The following is a 21049-nucleotide window of genomic DNA, read 5'->3' on the forward strand; positions in this document are numbered from 1 at the left end:
GGCAAGAATGACAATACAGTGTTAAGAAAGAAAACCACAGTAAAACAGTCAAAGTTGACGGATTAAAGAAATCCCAGGTTTTCCAAGTGTAACCAGCAGATGTCAGTGTCCTTTGAGCTGAGGTCCCGCAGGAGGCCTCCTGCTCCTCTTGAGTGCTTTTTGTTTGCTGTTGCCTCTTCCTGTTTGCTGTTGCTTAGTAGTCCGAAGCATGTTGGCTGTGAAGTACTCCTATGAGCGGTGGAGTAAACAGACGGCTCATCCGCACCTTGTGGCAGCGCAGTGACAGTGGATGTTTGGTAAGTGAGACGATCATTGGATAATAAAGTGGACTTCCTGTGACCTGTTTGGTCTGAGTTGAACATGTAGTTTTTTTGTTCATTTGGAGAAAGTTGCTGAACTAGTAGTGAAATGTTGCAATCTGACGTTACATTGTGGCCCCTGCGGTGAAAAGACACTATGAGCTCTTTGTCGAGCTGCCTCTGTCTCTCTCACACACACTGAAGGGCTTTCTCTCTCTCTCTCTCTCTCTCTCTCTCTCTCTCTCTCTCACACACACTCACACACACACACACACACACACACACACACACACACACACACACACACACACAGCTGTGTCCTACTGCCTGACTGTGACTCACTGTAAGCCAGCCAAACAAGCTGACATGGCACTTTTATATCCCAAGTAGCTGCGGGATGTTGCCAGTAAAATCTCGAGGCTAGTTAAAAATAACTTATTTCTCTTTGAGGGAGCAGATCTGCACACGCCTCGGTGAGTGAGCTGCTTGTAGGTTTCAGGGATTTTCATCAGTGGTGGCTTTCATTGCCAAACTGAACCAGTGTCAGAGGAGTGATGTCATACTAGGTGTGGCTGTCAGGCTGAAGGCGAAATTCAGAAACCACCAACAAAAGCTTTGAGGCTAGAATCTAGTATTTAGGCTATTTTGTTTTTTTAATCAATTAATCTTGTCATGTTTAGCTGTTAAAATGTCAGAATATATTAAGAAAATATGTACAGCATGTTCCAGAAACTCTACCAGATGTTCTGCTTCTTAAAGGGATTGTTTAGTGAATTTTGTCAGTTAATTTTTTGCTGATTGATCAGCTAATCATTCAATCAGTCAGCTCCACGGTGAGCCTGTTTAACATCATGGTAAAAATGAATTATTCCTGGATTTTCTCTGTTTGGTTCAACACAAAATAAAAATTTCAAGGCTGTATCTAGTGTCCATTCAGCAGGCAGGCCATCAGTACGGTACTACAGCCATGTTGGTTGAACTTGCAGACCTTTGGAGTACGAGTGGAGCTGTACAGTGGTGAGCTTGTCAGAAGTTCAAAGGGCAGAAATGAGCAAACTGCAAAGATTGATTGTCGTCTGCTGTGCTTGGCTTATGGAATATGTTTAGTGACTCGCTGTTATTTGGGGTTTGAATTCCTGCTTTAGGTGGGACACTTTGTCAGTGTGCACTCACTTTGTGCTAATGTACGGTCACTGACCTGAACACAGATGATGCAAAACCAGCTAAGCAGGCTGCAGCGTGTACTGCAGGGTTTCACTGAATAAGAGCACAAGCAGGCAGCCAACCCCTCAGCTAATTAACCCTGCACTGGCTGCATACTGATCAGTCATGGCAACTAATGATGACTTTTTAATTGTTAAAGTGCCAAAAGTGCCAATTTGCCATGACCTTGAAAGGACTAACTTTGTCCAACTAGCAATCCCTAAATTATCAAATTGGCCTCAGTTCTGGATTACAAATGTCAGTTTTGGAGGAGTCGTGATGGATGTGTTTATCAATGACAAAAATAGCAGACCTCCAACCCATATATTTACTAAAGAAACAACAAATTTGTTGAAATTTGCTCTCATTTAGTTTTACTTTGGTTACTCTACTGTTTTGTTCCAAACAAGACATTTGACATGCTGCTGGGCCCGATGCTGTTTTTTTATCAAATTTCATGCCAAAAAAGAAAAAAAACAGGAATGGTTTGGAGAATAAAGAAGCTACTTTCAGCTGCTCCGTGATTCATAACGGGTCGCCACAGCGGGCTTTTCCGCATATTTAATTTACACCCCAGATGATCTTCTGGATGAACCAAAAGAGATTTATGACTCTTCCCTGGGATCAAACCAGCGATCTCTCGCTTGTTATTCGAATGTGTAAACCACTACACTGTGGAGAATAATCAGCAAACTTATGAATAATTTATATAACTGCAGCGCTGTATGATATGAACAGCGGGGAAAGTGCTCGTGTTAATTTTCATGCAAATGGAGTAGAAATGTCAGTGGGTGAGCTTCAGGCAGTTTTGCATTAAAAGAATGGCACTGAACAGTTATGAAATCAAGTGATCAAAACGCAGAGGAGGAGGAAGTGGCACTTAATTATCAAGCTTTAGAGAATTGTTAACAGCAGCCTTTGATCAGTCAGAACATCAGTGTGTGTGTGTGTGTGTGTGCATACTTTTCTCTGCCGCTGTAATTTCAGTTATTTTTATCTCTGTCATACCCCACGTTACTTAACAGTGTTTGTTTCTGCAGCAGCATGGCACTGTCGGAAGATAATGTGAGTGCCTGGAGCTGTAAGCAGGTGGCCCAGTGGCTGAAGGAAGAAGGTTTTGGGCAGTACGTGGAGCTACTGTGCACGCAGCACCGCCTGGACGGCCTCAGTCTGCTGGCTCTGACTGAGGCCGACCTGAGGGGTCCTCCTCTGGGCCTCACGGTGCTGGGAGACATCAAAAGGCTGACCATAGCCCTCCGCCGGCTCCAGAGAAAAAACCAGGCCCAGCTGGAGGAGCTGGGCCTCGCACCTTCGGACAGTCTTCCCGCTGGGCTCCCCGCAGGCACTGCTGGGGTTAAGTGGAGCTGCGATGGAGCTGACGGGTGTAATGGAGGTGATCGCTTGTCTAACGGGACTGAGCTGCGGTCAAGGGACAGCAATAGATCTGGATACAGCAATAGATCTGGATACAGCTCTGGAGAGGTGCTGTGTCACACACACTCCAATGGGAGGTGTAGGCAGCACTTAGCTGGTAGATTGGACCCAGAGGTTTGGAAAACAATCATCAGTTCCATATATGTTTTTCTGGTGTTTGGATTCACATCTTTTGTCATGGTTATCGTACATGAGCGCGTCCCTGACATGAGGACATACCCACCGCTGCCTGATATATTCCTGGACAGGTACAAGCTCGCATATTTTATATGTTTTGCATATTTTGCACTGATAAGTATCTATATGATGTTCCAGGCACTGTTGAGCAACATAAGCTCCATAGTTCACGTACACATTATCTTATCTGCTTTCTGATATGCATGTTTTTGTACTCTTAACAGTGTACCCAGAATTCCTTGGGCTTTTGCCATGGCTGAAGCTTGTGGTCTCATCTTATGCTACATGTTTCTGTTGATCCTGCTCCTTCACAAACACAGGTAGCCCATAGGTCCCGTTTCTGCAGTTTGCACATTCCTAGCTGCTGGCTTCACATTACACTGAGTTGGGTGTGCGTCTGTGTTTCAGGTCCATCCTCTTCAGACGGCTGTGTTCTTTAATGGGAACGGTGTTTTTGCTTCGTTGCTGCACCATGTTTGCCACCTCGCTTTCTGTGCCAGGGCAGCACCTGAAGTGTGCCAGCAAGGTGGGAAGCACAAATGAGATTCTGTTTGTCATTTTTCCTCCTGGAGTTTTTTATTTTATTTTATTCTCATTGCTGTTGGCAGTGTTACAGTTCAGTTGATCACTCAGCTGTACTGCGGTGATAACTAATAAACAGCTGCCACTGTGATTCACAGCATGACTGATTACTGGAGGGGTTTTTTTGTCCCTCAGACATATGGCGACACCTGGGAAAAGATACAGAGGGCTCTAACAATCTGGAGTGGATTTGGGATGACTCTGACAGGCGTGCAAACCTGTGGAGACTACATGTTCAGCGGGCACACTGTTGTCATCACGATGCTCAACTTCTTTGTGACAGAATGTGAGGATTCATTCTTTTGTTCGGCTTTCAATGAGTTTAGTGAGAGTGTGCTTTCTTGTTAGGTCTTGTATTTTTACTAGTAGGAAAGAAATGATGTGATAATAATTAAGGAAAGTACACCTTCTTTTAACGCTAAGGTTTTATGTATTGGGACTTAATTTTAAAAAAATCACCTGTTCCTCAGCAGGTCTTAAAATCACTTAAATACAACCTCATGCCATTATTTTTTTTTAACAAAAAATAAGCCAAAATGCAGAAGTAATGCATAAAAAACTAAGCACAGGCTTACTGCTGTCATAGGATTCAAGACCACAAGTAGAAACAAGTGTAAGTAGTATCTGATCATCAGCAAGTGTGAGCACCTCTATCACAGTAGAGGTTTGCAGAGGCTGTTTGTTGGTTTGGAGCATTTAGACAAGTGTTAACACAATGCCAAACATGAAATGCATCAGAAACAGTTCTTTCTGCCCATCAGTCTGGGAGCAGTTAAAGTCCATTTCCAAACTATTTGAAGTCCATCAATCAGAAAAAGACTGAACAAGTATGGCTTGTTTGGAAGAGTTGCCAGGAGACTCTTCTCCCTAAAAAGAACGTGGCAACAATGTTTAGCTTTGAAAAATTCCTTTGAACAAACCACAAAACCTCTGGAAAAATGTCCTTTGGATAGAGAAGACCAAAGTGGAATTGTCTGGACAAAATACACAGAGACACATTTGGCAACAACACAGCATATCAGCACAAATATCTCATACCAGCTGTCCAGCTTAAAATAAACTAGTGCCAAGGATGTCTTCAAGCTTTGGATATACATAAAATACACTGAGCATGTCTTATAATTATGTTTCCTAATTGCAGATACTCCACGAACATGGAATCTGATTCACACCATATCTTGGGTGTTAAACCTGTTTGGGATTTTCTTCATCCTGGCTGGTCACGAGCACTACTCTATCGACGTGTTCATCGCCTTCTACATCACCACCCGCCTCTTCCTCTACTATCACACCTTAGCTAACACCCGTGCCTACCAGCATAGCCGAAGGGCACGCATTTGGTTCCCCATGTTCTCCTTTTTTGAGTGCAACGTGAATGGACCTGTCCCCAACCAGTATCACTGGCCCTTCAGTAAACCGGCCTTCATGAAAACTCTGATTGGATAAAGCTGACGTTACAGGAGTGGCAATGTGCATGGGACTATAATGTGAATGCCCCAGTTAAAAAAAAAAAACAAAAAAAAACTTGATAATTTATTATATAAAAACATGTTATCTTTGACTAATTTCACTGATAAAAGTGACAGTTGTGGAACGATACTTTCTTCTATGTTAGCTTAGCTGTCAATATAGAAGTTAGCTAACTTCTATGTTGAGCTAAGCTTGAGCTAAGCTTAGCACATGGACTGGAAACCGGGGTATAGTTCACCAGGCTCTGTTTAAAGGTACACTACCAGCACATTTGAAATAATAAACTTTTTTATAAGCATCAAGTTTTAGCAATGCTGATGTGTCGATATTTGTTGTTTGGATTTTTTTTTTTTTTTTTTTTTTTAATTTTTTAACTTTGGATAAACGTCATTGGTTGTTTCTGGTCTTTATGCTAAGCTAAGCTATGCTGTCTGGCTGCTAACTATAGAGGTTTCTCACAGGACAACAGATTTCTCACCATGTTGGACATGATGCAACTACCAGTCGCAAAGAAAAAATATATTCACCAACTGATTGGTGAATGGTTGCTGGGTGTCATTAGGTGAAGTTTGTCACAATGAGGGTGTTGCACCGAAACCTCCTTGTGATTGCCGTGGTTGCAAGCATGGAACCACGCATTTCCATTGCATGGAAGATACCAACTTAAGTGCAAATGCTCTCTTACTAACCACTGAGTGGAAACTTGGAAGAAGTGTAGCGCAAACCAGAAATGCAGATTGTCTCCAAAATAAAAGCGGTTTCTCACAGTTCACAATGTTATTTTTAAAACTCAACTTTTGCTTCCGCTTTAAAGTCAAATGGTCTCTGTTTGTTGGACTTATCACAGTTTCACTACTTTTTGGAGAGCAGTTGGTGAGTGATTGCAGACAAGTTGCTGTCTTCCATGCTAACTGTGGGGAATCAAAATAATCTCAAAAAGGTTTTCGCCAACCAGTAGGGGACTACACGTTTTTCCGAATAACTAGTGGGGGGTGTCACTGAAAGTTCTGTACACCTGTGAGATTGGGGCCTTATTTACTTGGCCTATATTGTCACATGTCCAAAATGGCAAAAGTTAACATCACGTGATTAGCGGTCACATGACTGCAAAAAGTCAATAGTTTCATATGTACATTACGTCAGACGCTGAATAAGTGTTTGTCTCAAAATGTTGAGCAGTACCTTTAAATGTAATTGCACTCTGCCAAAGGAAAAGAATGAGATTTATTTGTTGGCTAAGTGCTGCAGGTACATTTGTTTTCTTTGAAGATTTGCCTTGAAATGATCACTTTTGTCATTCTTAGCTTCTGCTTTGGGGTTCTTTACTGTTCGGTGGTGGTTTGGGTTTTTGGTGGTACTTGATAATTACAGCAGAAATCTAATGAGATAGCTGTGGGTTGATACTGTAGTTGTGCCTCTTCGGGAGTTGAGGTGGTGATGCCTCAGAGCGCAGGCTTTGCTGCAAACATATCTGACACCTGTTGGATAGCTGCTACCAAAAAAAAAAAGTCTCTGCACCAACATAAAAAATGTCTTTTATTTCACTTGCACTAAGGTGAACCTCACCACTGACATAGAGCTCCCTATATTCAGAGTTAAACTGAACAAAGTATGTGAATATTCATTGCAAAAAATGTATGTTTTGCACATTAAACCTTATATGTGTAATTGTTTCTTTATCCCAGTTTGATACTCTGTCATGGTTTTCTACGATTTTTTTTTTTTTTAACTGATTATTAATTAAGTGGTGACTGTAAAAGTATGGAGATATCATCTGTTGCCTATAAAGCTTTAAAAGCAGTTTTTTGATTTTTTTTTTTTTTTTTTTAAAGTAAAGGTTCAAAAGTGCAGTGTTTACTCTGGCAGGTCTGATCCAAACTTTCTCTTTAACTGTTTACAACGTGTATCGTTTATCGATGCAAGTAATCCATCTCTGCCTTTTGGCTCAGGAATAAAAGTTGCTAGACAAGGAAAATAACTTTTGTTTTTCTGACTAATTATTTCACGACTGCTTTTTCACTGTGCTTGAGTTTGATTCGTGAGAAGAAACAAACCATTTCTATCGCTGGTGAAAATGTTTTTTGATATGCAGTTTCAACATAACCTGCTGGTCTTCTCCACCTTAAAACAAATATTTGATAAAAAACGTTCATCACTGTTTAAATATTATCATAATGATATACATGGGGGTCACACCTTAATATAATCCGTGACTACCGAATTTTCACACACAGTTTTTCTGTTGACTGGGATACATCATATCTGAGGATGGTACGTATTTTACACTTTTATATATTTTCTAATCATAGCTACATTTTTTTTAAAATAAATTTCAGTATAAATGTAAATATGAATAGTTATGTGAGATTTCAATCATGTAATTGTTGTCAGAGTGTATATATTTTACAAACTCCATTCCAAAAAAGTTATAAAATGTATGATGTAAATGTAAAAATCTATGTTTTATTCACCATAGAACATATAAATCATACCAGTGTTTAAAAAGAGAAAATTTAACATAAAAAAAAAAAAATGAATTTAATGGTACCAAATCTTCCGTGTTTATCACTGTCCTGCATCCACTCTTTTTTTTTTTTAAACAATAGTACACAAAAATCTGGGAAATGAGACCAGCTGATGAACTTTTATTAGAGGAATGCTATCCCATTCTTCTCTGATATAGGATTCCATCTCCTTAACAGTCCTGGGTCTTCTTTCTCATATTGTTGTATTTCTTGATCAACCAAAAGTTTGGTTCACTTTGTCCGTTTTAAATGAGCTTTGGCTCAGAGAAGATGGTGGCTTTTCATCATCATGTTCACATATGGCTTCTTCTTTGTATGATAGAGCTTTAAGTGGCTTTTGTGGATGACACAGTTAACTTTGTACAGTGATTCTGGAAGTGCTTTTTTTGAGCCCGTGCAGAGATTTCCATGACAGATTCATCCTTGTTCTTAATCTAGTCCTGCCTGATGGACCAAAGATCAAACATGTCCAGAATTCATTTTCAGCCGTATCTCTTGCGCACAGAGATTTCTCCAGATGCTCTGAATCTTTGGATGACGTTTTGTACTGTAGATGATGAAATATTCAAAGTCTTTGCAGTTTATGTTGAGTAACATTATTCTGAAATTCTTCCACAATTTGTAGAGGCAGATTTTTGCAGATTAGTAAACCGATGCTCAGTCCTGTTACTAACCTGTTGCCAATGAATCTAATTACAAATCTTTGACTTTCTTTTTAGTACTTGTACCAACTTTCTTTTTTAAGACGTGGTACTGTCAAATCAAAGTCAAAATAAGCTCATAATTTTCATGAATTAGTAAAATATCTCAGTTTAAACACTGAGTTTATGACACCTGCTTTTTCAGAATTGTATTTTATATTTACACACCTATCAGGTTATGAAAGATATAAGGTACAACTGTGTATACACTGTGTCCACTGAGCAGAACAGTTGTTAGTCGAGGCAGTAGTAGCTACAATGATGCTCATATGGTATATATTTGTTTATTGTAAAGTTTTGTATTTTTTTACAGACAAATGTATTTCCCATTACAATACTGTTTTCTTATGGCTAAGGCTGGATTATTCTGAACAGTAATACATAGGCAAAAGACTAAATGCAAGCAATTAGAAACTCCCTGAGGCTGACAGTGAAACTTTTTGTTCATGCTTTGAAGGTTTTTAGGCTTTTTTTTACATAATTGTGACCAGGATGACACAAACAAGGCCATTTCCTGTCATGTTAAAGGTCTTGAAAGGATAGAAATGACTTTAGTATGAAATGTGTGTGTTTCTCTTTCAGTCTTCTCTACATGTGTTTGTCTGTCTGCTGGGACTCGTTGTGCTCTGTCACTCTCAATGCTTCTTCGAGGAGTTAGAGGTCAAAGATCCAAATAACCCTCCAAAAGGTGAGTCACATGACACTTTTGTTGTACAGATACAATACTGCAGCAGTGCAGCAGGACATTGGGTGTAGTGGAAAGGTTTCTTTGTCATGTTTGAGAGATATTAGACATTTAATCCACATCTAATCCCTTAACCACACCTATGCATACACTGGTAGATGCTCAAACACAAGGAGTGCCTCTGAGTAAGTAAGTCAACAACTCCTTTGTGTTGACCTGTGTTTTCATTTCTTTACATGTAGGATGTGTGGATAAGGATGGAAAGCTGCATGATTTTGACTCCGCATGGGTGAGAGACTGCATGGACTGCTCTTGTACACGTGAGGGTTTGAGCTGCTGTAGCAAGTAAGACTTCCACATGATTGTTTTTTTGAATCATTGAGGCATTTTTTCTTCAAACAAATAAACCTCTTTTCTCTCAGCTGTCTTACTCATAGAATTGTAATAAGTTCTCTTTTTAGGCTTTAACAATGATAACTTCCAACTTAAGAGTTACTAAATGAACAAAAACCCTGAAATTTTTTAAATTATTATTGTTTCTTTTTTTCTTTTTGTATCATAGGATCCCCGATGCAAACACTGTAGATGTTCCTGAGGAGTGTGAGCTGGTTGTGAATGAGAAGGCCTGCTCTGTTAAGGTGGTGATGAAGTCTGACAATGAAAAAGAGTGCAGCCCTGTGTGAATACACTCTAAAGGCAACTAAAATCCAGACTGGGTCTAGATTATGACATTAAATTACCAATGAACAAAGATTACCACTTTATCAAACTTGCTCTCAATCAATAAATTCGGTTCAACTCTGCTTCCTGAGTCTTCAGTGTCTTCTTGTCAGCGCTTGCAGCAGGTCTCATTTTCAGGATGCAATTGAATAAATTCACCACTGTGTGACAGCAGAGCACGGTCCTCGGAGGGTCTTTGGCACCTGAAGGGGCTCTAAGCACAATTATAGCTCTGCTCCTCTCGCTGCTGCCTCTGACACAATCGCTTTGGTTGTTATTGTGCACAGCTTCTTCTCCAACTCTAATCCCTGAGGATTCACACCTGTTCAAAGCATCATTTTCTCTTATCCTGGCTTCACTGAAGCTCATTTTTCAGCTAAACCATCACGTGAGTCCTTTTTTTTTAAAACACGCAATATTGATGTATTGAATGGATTAATCGTCTTTGTCGAGGGAAATCAGTATTGATTAGGATTCAATCAGCTATGAAATGAATGCTGTATTGTTACTAGACTGTCAGCTTGCAGTGTCCAGAGACTGTATGCAGGTGCATTGTAGGTCTCTCCTACAAATATCTTTTCAATAATACAGTCTAACAAAAGCATTTGACAGCATGCATGTCTGGTGGTATTTATCCAAAAGAAAATGCAAACGGGAACAACATTGCATTCATGTTTCATGTTCTTTGTTGAAATGTAAAGAAAACCACATTGTGAAAGTATTTGTAGTAGATTTGAGAGGTGTCACCCACAATCTCTGACACCTCCAGCAGATAACAAGGCTTAGCTCAGGTTGAGCACACTGCACAGTGCCTGCTGCCGTTACCCTGATTATCACCGGCACAAGGCAATAGGAAAGAAAATAGTCTCTGAGCAGTCGTATTGATTGCACACACATATTGGACTATTCTTTTGGTTTGAGAAAATTTTTAGAGTCTAGTAAGTGGCTATACTGGCACAAAGCGAAGCAGAAAAAAACCCTATGATTGCAGAGGGGTAATTGAAAGATTGGGCTTTTTTTTTGTTTTTCAGTCAAGCATATATCTTTGTTATTTTCATTTTCAAATGCATTTTACCTGCAGTACAGATTCATTACATGCAGAAAAAAACCCACAAAGTTGTTCATCCCTTTGGAATAGCACATGACAGACCTTTATAATCAAGTGCAGTTTTCAGCTATAATAAAGTATTTTTCATTTCTCAGAATATTACCTTTATATGACACTACCCACAGCACTCTTTAGCAGGTAGATTAAGTGCAATTTTTTATTTATTCTTTGTCTAAGAAAAAAAAGATTGTTGCTTAAAAGGTATATGTGGAATTCACTTTTCACTGCACAGTAAAAATAAAAAGGTGAAGCTTCTCCAAGGAAAATTACAGCCTTTCCTTCATTTCTGTGTCATCTATTTTCTCTGAGATGGAGGGTACTTGCTGAGGCAAAGGTAAGAATAATATGACGGGTCAAGTGGAGACGGGTCACAGTGTTCCTTACCATGCAGAGACTTAGCGCTGCAGTGTGTCCAACACACTAACACATCTACTTGATGTATGTGTTCCCCACAGCATTGCATAATTGCAGCATTAGCGGTTTAAAAATGGCTGTTGGTTTTCAATATTTCCTTTTCTTACTACTGCTGTACATGGTTTCTCCTCGCTGTTGCAGTCATTTGTTGCATGTAGTTACCGGTGACATTACACTTGCCTTTCCTCACCGAACAAAGGATGATCGATGCTGTGCCACCCTGCCTGCAGCTCACTCAACACACTGACAGAGTAGGTTAGTAATGATGCAGAGTGAAGTGACTGATAGCGAAGTGTGTGTGCTGTTAATGGAAAGTGACAGTCTCGTTTTCTTGTGGTTTTCACGGCACATGGCAGAGGTTCCAGGGGAGATGGCTACAGTCCATTTTTAGGATCATGACAATGTCATACCCTTTCATTAAAATAAATGAATCTAAGTCTGTGTATTCATTAAATTTTGATATCATTAGCTTTTTATGTTCAGTCTTGAGAGCTGACTGTTGATTTGTGGACAAGGAATTGCAGCAATTGTTAGTGTGAGGCCAAGTCGCTTACCAAAAAAATGTAATTATCACCTTTTGCTTCTTGTATTCAAAGTCTTTTGTTATTTAAACTGTGAAAGCATTTTATTTTTCTTCCTTTTTATATAGGTGTCATTCTTACACGAGGACTGCAGTCAACCTGATATCTAAGACAAAGATAAATCTAGATGTTTAATAATTATAATGTTCAACATCTTGGATTTAAAGTGTGGAGGATCGCAAAAGCAATCGTTGGTAGTCCTGACAGTTTGTCTCCACCGCGTGCATTTTTTCTGCACATTTTTCAGTCATCTGTCTCACAGGACTGACTGACATACTCTCTTATCTTCACCAACTCACCTGTCTACACAAGCACAGCTTCCGTTGTGTTTTATTTGGGTTATCAAGTCTATTTTGCCTTTTGTAATGTACAAACATTCACTGGCCACTTTGTTAGGTACAGTGGTTCAACTGCTTGTTAACGTAAATATAATCAGCTGTCACATGGCAGCTAGTTCATTTAGACATGAAGTTCAAACTTAGCATTAGAATGGGATGATTTAAGGTACTTTGAATGTGGTGTGATTGTTGCTGATATAAAGGTTGGTCTGATTGTGTCAGAAACTACTTGGATTATCCCACACAACCGTCTCTACAGTTTTCAGAGAACAGCCCAAAAAAGTCTGGGCTAAAATGTCTAGTTGATGCCAAAAGTCAAAGGAGTATGGCCAGATTGCCTAGATAGAAGGGCAACAGTAACTCTAATAACCACTCTTTATGACAGATGTATGCAGAAGAGCATCTCTAAATACATTACCTGTCAAGCCTTGAAGCGTATAGGCCAGGGGTAGGGAACCCGAGAGCCAGTGTCCTGCAGGTTTTAGGTGTGTCCTTGATCCAACACAGCTGATCTAAATGGCTAAATTACCTCTTCAACATGTCTTGAAATTCTCCAGAGGCCTGGTAATGAACTAATCATTTGATTCAGGCGTGTTGATCCAGGGTGAGATCTAAAAGCTGCAGGACACCGGCTCTCAAGGCCTGGAGTTCCCTACCCCTGGTATAGGCAGTAGCAGAAGACCACACTAGATGCCACTCCGGTCAGCTAAGAAGAGGAATGCAAGGAATCTTCTTAGCTGACATTTCACACAAGCTAACCAGAAGTGGACAGGAAAAGACTGGAAAATGTTGCTTGGTCTGATGAAAAAAATTTGATGGGTCAGAATTTTGCATAATAAACATGTAATCACAGATCTATCCTGCCTAGTAATGGTGAAATGGTTTGGGGGATATTTGTTTTACACTCTGAGCCCCTTTATACCAACTGAACATCATTTAAATAGTACAGCCTACCCGAGTATTGTTGATGATCATGTTTTTTATGACCATAGTGCATCCATACTCAGATGGCTGCTTCCAGCAGAATAATGCATCATTTCAGAAATAGAGCACCTTTGGGATGTCGTGGAATGGGAGATAAATGCACAGCCCAAAAATCTGCACTAACTGTGTGACTCTATCGTGTTCATTTGGACCAAAACTCTGAGGAATTTTTCCAGCACTTTGTTGAATCTATGCCATGAAGAATTAATGCACTCCAAAGGCAAATGGGGGACCAACCTTGTACTAGCAAAGCGTAACTAAAAAATGGGGCCAGTGAATACAATACTACTTGTTTAGTGGGATCTGAGGACTTCCAAAATGTCAGGTAATATACGACTCAGTAGTGGGCCTGAATGAATCTTGTGTAGACACAGATTGACCATAAAGTGACTGCAATGACTCACACAGACCATCCATTACTCGCAGTCCTGATATCCTTGCTACACCAAAGAGCCCCTGCGAATTTGAAGTCAGCAAACTAGCCAATGAGTCATCATAGTGCTTAGGATTTCTGCTCTGGGGACCCAAGAATGTTGGTGAAACATTTCATAGTAACCCACTCATCCATTTTCTTTTGCTTACCAACCCCTGGACAGGTTCTCAGTCTGTCGTAGGGCTAACACAGAGACAGACAAACATGTTCTCACCACTTAGATTCACCATTTAACCTAACCCCACTAACTGCTCTTTGGACTGTAGGAGGAAGCCAGAGTACCCATGCAGAAAAAACTCCACACAGGAAGCCCCCAGCCTGAACCCAGAACCTTCTTGTCTTGAAGCAACAGTGCTAACCACTGTTCCACCCAGGGGCGTAATTTCCAGGGGGGTCAGGGGGGTTATGACCCCCCCCAATAATCAGACCCAACCACTATAAATTATGAATTATCTTGCATAAATAGGCTGTTGATTTTCAGGTATATATAATTGAAAATATTTCCTTCAACTCTATCATGCACTAATTCCTCACAAATCTAGTTTCTATTTTTTTAGAAACAGGATCAGCTTAGTTCTCCTTCATTTATAGCAACAGTATTACTCCTACATACACAGATTCATTGACTTCTATAGTATGAGAGCAGTAGAATAAATGCATTTCATGACTCTGTGATTTCTCTCTTTGTTTCAGATGCATGTTTTCAGAGGGCTGGGATGGACAGTTTGATCCATGGTGCTGGTGACACTTAATTCTTGGTGAGATGTCCTTGAGTGGCAACACAACCCAGTCGTCTTTGTCAGCGTCACCTTTTCCTTTGATCTTCAACAGCTCCACCCCTCCACAATCCTCAGCTTGGGAGAAAGAGCGAGCCAGCCATGAGTCTGTAAAGGACTGGCCAGGGAATGAGACCCAGCTCCTCTCAGACTTCGCCATTCTGGAGCATGATGAGCAGTGCCACATGTCTCCTGTCCTGACAGCATGCCTTGTAGCCTGGTACAGTGTTACAATGGTGCTAGGGTTGGTGGGCAACATTGGCCTCATTTGCATCATTGCCCGCCGCAGAGAAAAGGTCAATGTCACCAGCATTTTCATCTGCAACCTGTCGTTCTCTGACATTCTGGTATGTGTCTTCTGCCTCCCCTTCACTGTCATATACACAATCATGGACCACTGGGTGTTTGGCTCGCTGTTATGTCGCTTGGTGCCGTTCATCCAGTGTGTCTCTGTGAGTGTGTCAGTGCTGTCTCTAGTGTTTATCGCCTTAGAAAGGCACCAGCTTATCATTAACCCCTCTGGATGGAAACCAAGTGTTCCTCAGGCCTATATGGCGATTGTTCTCATTTGGATACTGGCCTGCTTCACCTCTTTGCCTTTCTTGGCCTTTCAGCTACTCACAAATGAGCCCTATACCAATGTAATCCTGCCTGTGCCATCGGTACATGACCAAGATTTTCCTCATGCTTATCTCAACACATCTCCTCCTCATACATACAAAAACCTGTCTGCGCTTCAAAATTCATACCATTCCCTCTTTTCTTACGTCCCCACCTCTTCACATATGGAAGCCTGTGTGGAGCACTGGCCATCCCAGGGTCACAGGGTCGCTTACACCACGTGGCTCCTGCTGTTCCAGTACTGTGGGCCACTGTTTTTGGTCCTGCTCTGTTATGTTAGAGTTATTGTGCGGCTCCGTCACCGCAAAGAAATGTTGGACCGCGCCCGGACCCCGGAGTGCCAGCGCATGACCCACAGCCGCCGGATCAACATCATGCTGGTTGCCCTCATAACAGTCTTTGCTCTTTGCTGGCTTCCGCTCACCATCTTCAACGTGGTGTCAGACTGGAACCAGGAGGCTCTGCCTGTCTGTCACCACAACCTGCTGTTCTCCCTCTGCCACCTGCTGGCCATGTCCTCCACCTGCATTAACCCCGTCATCTACGGATTCCTCAACTCCAACTTTAGGCAAGAGGTGAGCGAGGTGCTCCTACACTGCCGCTGTTTCCCACTAGAGGAAGAGTGTGAGCAATATCCCATGTCCACTGTGCACATTGAAGTGTCCCATACCTCTGTGCCTCTAACCTGCAGGAGCAACTCTGTGTGACACTGATGCTTCAGCCTAAGGGATCCTTCTTACATAAACTGTACAGTTGTAAGACAAACTGTTGCTGTTTGTTCTTACTTTAATTTCACTAGATCCATTTTAAAAGCAGCTTAAAGATATTTATTGTAAATTTCTATGTTTAAAAAAGTTCACCACAAGTTTATGTAAAAAAAAAAAAAAATCTATGTTTTGTTTTAAAGAAATATTAACTGAACTTAAACTAGGACGAAACTATACTTTTGTATGATACCAGTATGTAACATAACATGGTGCAACCAGTCAGCCCAGCAAGTCATTGAAGCCTTGTTTCCACAACTTTGGCTCAACTCAACTTTACTATACTCAGTTTCTCATTTCCACCTCAATGTGCATGGGGTCGTTATAACAACGTCATTTTTATCTGACAAACACAACACAACGATGGAGGACATCGAGGAGGTGGTATACCTGCTGCTAAGTCTATGGCTTTTTCTCAGACTTGGAAACCACGGTGTTGGTTTTTGTTGCTGGGTTTCACCTTTCCATTTGCACCTAATGACAAACCCTAAAAACCAAGTTGAGTCCAGTCAAACAGGTACTTGTAGAAAAAAGGCATTAGTCATTAACACATTACTATGAAACAGATTCCCAAAGTGTGGGCTGGAGCCACAATAGGCTGCGAGTGTACTGCAGGTACAGAAATTCCATTAAATGGATTTATTTATATATAAAGTGAATAAAAATAATAAGATGTGGCTAGTTTGTTATATTACTTATTCATCCAACCAATTTGCTTCTCTTGTATTGAAGTTTATATCCCAATACCATACCATAGTATTTTACTTATGACTTGGTAACTTTAGCAATTTTTAGCCAAAACCCTGTTTATGTTTTTTGAATAACACTTTCAAGGAAATATATTTCTTTTTATTGTATTTTAATTGAAGTGAAAATTTAAAATGGGTGTGCCCCATGGGATCTTCTGGTTTTTAATTGGGCTGAAGCACTCTTGACTTTGGGAATCGCTGCTATAAACAATGGCGGTGTGGAAAAAAGCAAAGCTTTTTGAGGAATTTAAAGTAGGGCTTAAAAGAAACATCACAAGTTAAAGGAATGCACAATAACTAAGACAAAATCTCAACACATCCACTGGTAAAATGCTGCCTGCAGAGGTGAAAATTGTAGTCAACATTTGCATAACAAAAAATACCTTTAAAGTGCAATGTTTTGTTTTGGCTTAAAGTGAAGTGTTTCATACAGTGTCTTACTATGAGCAAACTGTAACTATAAAGCCACTGAAAAAGGAGGTGCATTTAATCTTAACTGTTGCTTTTTCAGAATTTCATGCTTCATGCCATATACTATCTTACTGTATCCTGCTATTATGACATAAATCCAGCAGGTGTTAGCTAAACTGTGACTTAAAGAATTACTGCCAGTTAAACATTTTAACACTTTAAATTTATACTAGAATCATAGAACAAATCCATATTGCAGTATTATCAGCACCTACAGTGGTGACCAGAGATAAAGGGAAAAAACAGAATAAAAGAGTGGAGAATCATAATAAATGCCGATATATTTATACGGCATGAGTGGTCATTTGACAGGTATCGCAATGTTTTAGAAGCACCAGTGTGGTTAGGGTTGTTCAGTTCAGGTGTCTCAATGAGCCATGAGACACCAAGAATAGTCATTATTCTTTTCTTTTTTTTGCACCTGTTTTCTGTGACATGTCAAAACCTTTGCTGAGTCATATTAATTGTTTATTAAGTATAAAACATGTGTGACCATACTGTGGCCTTCAGACTCACCGGACCTCAAACCAACAAAATGCCTAAAGTAAACTTTGAAGTGATGTGTTGCACGGTGGGAGGGAATGCCTCTCATAAGGATTCTGTTCATCCTTCCATACAGTTTCAGAGACTGTGAACTGTTCAGAGACTGTTTGTAACAGAGACTCTTTCAGAAAACTGTGCTACCAGGCCCTAAGTATAAATGTTCATTTCATTTATCGTGGAACTGCACGGTGTGCCATTTTGAGACAAATTAGACGCTAATGTTACAAACTGTTTTATGAGTGACCCCCTGCTGTTGTATTTCATGTATTTCAATACAATTCAGTTTTTTGTATTCATAGTATCAACCCTGTGAAATTTCTGTCTTAGCTTTTATGGTGAAGAAAACTCTAGGTGGGTTTTGTTCTGTGATTGAAGTGACAAATAAAACTGAAACTTACTAACTTATATACATTGTTAAATTGCAGGCCTTAATTTATTTTAGATGGGTTCAGTAAATATTAAAATGCTTGGACATCAAATGTGCATGGGCATGATTTAAATTACATCAAAATGTGTTAAATAACTTGTTTCGTTGGGGCAGTATGTTTATGTAGTTGCAGTAAGTGCCAAGTTTTGCCTGCATGTGGATTACTTAAACATGTCTTAGCTAGAGACTTACTTATGTGTGAAATAAATAAATTTATATTCCTTGAAAGCATCACAACTAATACCACAAATATATGTCTATTTTAACTTCGACTACGTTGCCAAAAGTATTAACTCACCCCTTATGATGATTAATTTCAGGTGATCCAATCACTTCCGTGGCCACAGGTGTATAAAATCAAGCACCTAGGCATGCAGACTGCTTCTACAAACATTTGTGAAAGAATGGGTCACTCTCAAGAGCTCACTGAAACTCAGCATGGTACTGTGATAGGATCCCACCTGTGCAGAAAGTCCAGCTTCTAAATATTCCACAGTCAGCTGTTAGTGGTATTATAACAAAGTGTAAGGGATTGGGAATAACAGCAACTCAGCCACAAAATGGTAGGCGACAGAGCTGGGTCAACAGACACTAAGGCACATAGTGCAAAAACGTTGCCAACTTTCTGCAGAGTCAGTCCCTACAGGCCTCTAAACTACATGTGGCCTTAGGATTAGCTCAAAAACATTGTGTAGAGGACTTCATGGAATGGGTTTTCATAGCTGAGCAGCTGCATCCAAACCTTACATAACCAAGTGCAATGCAAAGTGTCAGTGTAAAGCATGCCCTGGACTCTAGAGCAGTGGAGATGTGTTCTCTGGAGTGAGAAATCATGCTTCTCCATCTGCCAGTAGGATGGTGGAGTCTGGGTTTGGCAGTTGCCAGGAGAACAGTACTTGTTTGCATTGTGCCAAGTGTAAAATCTGGTTGGGGGGGGGGGGGTATATGGTGTAAAGTTGTTTTTCGGGAGTTGGGGTCGGCCCCTTAGTTAAAGGAACTCTAAATGGTTCAGCATACCAAGACTTTTTGGACAATTTCATTCTCATACCTTTGTGGGAACAAATTGGTTCAACCTGGCTGCACACTAGTGCACAAAGAGAAGGATTAGCGAGTTTGGTGTGGAAGAACTTGACTGGCCTGTGCTGACCACAACCCAGCAGAGCGCATTTGAGATGAATTAGAGCAGAGGCTGCAAACCAGCACTTCTTGTCCAACATCATTGTCTGACCTCACAGATGCACTTCTGGAGTCTGCAGATTTCTGAATGTTCAGAAATCCCAATAAACACACTCCTAAACCTTAGGGAAAGCCTTCCCAGAAGAGTTGAAGGAATTATAGCTGCAATCATATTAAACCCTATGGATTAAGAGGAGGATGTCACTAAAACTCATAAGCATGTCAATGCAGATGGGCAAACATAGTGTAGATAATGTGTCATGAATTTATATGTAATTCACCTGCAAGCTGCTTTTTAAAACAATCTTTCTATTATTTATCATCTTTGTTTATCTTCCTTGTTAGTTTTCCATTTTGTGATTAAATATATTAATTGTTAAAAGGATTTATTTGTTTTTTTATTTATTTCATCAAACCTATTTATTTTGGAACTATACTTACGAGTGTACAAAAACAACCAACACAATATACAAAAAAGCTGTAACTTACAAAATCTGATGGCTACTTTTTCTTTGCGCATATCAAGTAAAATTAACTGATTGTTGAATTAGTTAATTGATTTTTTTTAATTGGGCAGGCTAAATCGTGAGTTTTCGTCATGGAGCAAAACAGCAAGTGGCACAAACTCATACTTTGTATCTTAACTGTACCGCATAACACTCGTCTTCGTTGGATTAGAAGTATATTTTCAGCGTTTGCAGAGCTTAACCGAATAAAAACTGTGATTAAAGGACACACGCGGTTAAGTAAACCCTTGTAGGGGCCCTACCACATTCCTTTCTAGACCGGAAGTGTCGTATGTCACACAATAGGGCTTTGGAGCGTGATGTCACTGGAGGTGGGCCACGCCCCTTTCCGCCATGACAGTAGGCTAGACACAGGATACAGCTTCAGCTATGGTTCGTACGTGTTGTGTTATCAGTTGCAACGTTTGATCACACGATCGTGAAGGCAAGAAGCTGGATAATGGGCTCTCTTTTCATCGTTTTTCAACCTGGAGGCAACGTGAGGGATCCCATGTATCCGATATTACTAAACAAAGACGTCAGGCTTGCATTGCAGCGGTGAGACGAGCGGATCAAGTTCTGTGCAATCCCAGCTTTTTGTTGGTTTGGTCTCCGCATTTTCTTTCCGGTGAGTTCTAAATTAATTCATATCACTATTAAAATGCTTTTAGTGTTATTTTCAATGTGCTGAGGTCATAGATAATGAGATAAAACATGCTAATGTGTGATGCTGCAGAACCACGTCATGTCATCATGTCGACTGAGTAGCTTATGATTTAGCATTATTGCAGGCAAACCAGCATATGAAATGGATGTAACAAATCCAGACTGGGCACCAACACTGCTCATGGGCCGCTAAAAACATACTAAATTGCTCTCATTGTACACTAATCCGCACATAACTTCCAGATGAATCACACACCTGTCATGTGCACTAATTTTATCTTACAGGCTTTTATGCAGCTGCAGAGTCTGAAGGTGTGCCCCGTGCAGAAGTAATCGATGAATTTTTAGAATATCAACAAATTAAATCCATAATAAAAAAGAGATTTAAACCGGGTCAAGTTGAACTACAAACGCCACCAAGTGTGGTTCAATTTCTTACTCTTAAAACCCCCAAATTACTATCCAAAATATACAGAATGCTTTCTAAAACAGATGAATCAATATCACTTCCTATTGCAAAATGGGAAGCGGATTTATCAGTTAACTTTGACCAAAACTTCTGGTCTCAGATTTGCTTAAAAACCTTTCATCTAATTAGAAATCCCAGTCTTCAATTAATTCAATACAAAATACTACATAGAGTGCACTATACAGGTCATCGGATGTTCAAGATGGGCTTTACGTCTACCAACAACT

At 40.2% G+C, this 21049-nt stretch overlaps 3 protein-coding genes across 5 annotated transcripts; all 3 read left to right on the forward strand.

Annotated features, from left to right (window-relative positions):
• Positions 1 to 154: 154 nt before the first annotated feature.
• On the forward strand, positions 155 to 7143 carry LOC100694219 (sphingomyelin synthase-related protein 1). 3 transcript variants are annotated; one of them, XM_005474106.4, is made up of 6 exons: positions 155 to 296; positions 2543 to 3184; positions 3338 to 3433; positions 3522 to 3639; positions 3831 to 3981; positions 4837 to 7143. In XM_005474106.4, the coding sequence occupies exons 2-6, from the start codon at positions 2547 to 2549 to the stop codon at positions 5139 to 5141; spliced, it is 1308 nt and encodes a 435-aa protein (XP_005474163.1). In that variant the 5' UTR covers positions 155 to 296; positions 2543 to 2546; the 3' UTR covers positions 5142 to 7143. The 3 variants fall into 3 exon arrangements, with proteins under 3 accessions (XP_005474163.1, XP_005474164.1, XP_025753084.1); XM_005474107.4 differs by having other exon boundaries at positions 176 to 296; positions 2546 to 3184; XM_025897299.1 differs by lacking the exon at positions 155 to 296 and adding an exon at positions 582 to 772.
• A 194-nt stretch (positions 7144 to 7337) lies between these two features.
• LOC100706361 (beta-microseminoprotein-like) lies at positions 7338 to 9879 on the forward strand. Its single transcript, XM_003440988.5, has 4 exons — positions 7338 to 7436; positions 8974 to 9079; positions 9319 to 9421; positions 9639 to 9879. The coding sequence occupies exons 1-4, from the start codon at positions 7434 to 7436 to the stop codon at positions 9757 to 9759; spliced, it is 333 nt and encodes a 110-aa protein (XP_003441036.1). The 5' UTR covers positions 7338 to 7433; the 3' UTR covers positions 9760 to 9879.
• Positions 9880 to 9977: 98 nt separating this feature from the next.
• npy4r (neuropeptide Y receptor Y4) lies at positions 9978 to 19532 on the forward strand. The gene is made up of 2 exons (XM_005474098.4): positions 9978 to 10184; positions 14348 to 19532. Exon 2 carries the CDS (start codon positions 14418 to 14420, stop codon positions 15756 to 15758), a length of 1341 nt encoding a protein of 446 aa, XP_005474155.1. The 5' UTR covers positions 9978 to 10184; positions 14348 to 14417; the 3' UTR covers positions 15759 to 19532.
• The last annotated feature ends 1517 nt before the right edge of the window (positions 19533 to 21049 follow it).

This window comes from Oreochromis niloticus, linkage group LG13 (genome assembly GCF_001858045.2).
Source record: "Oreochromis niloticus isolate F11D_XX linkage group LG13, O_niloticus_UMD_NMBU, whole genome shotgun sequence".
In the NCBI taxonomy this organism is placed as follows: domain Eukaryota; kingdom Metazoa; phylum Chordata; class Actinopteri; order Cichliformes; family Cichlidae; genus Oreochromis; species Oreochromis niloticus.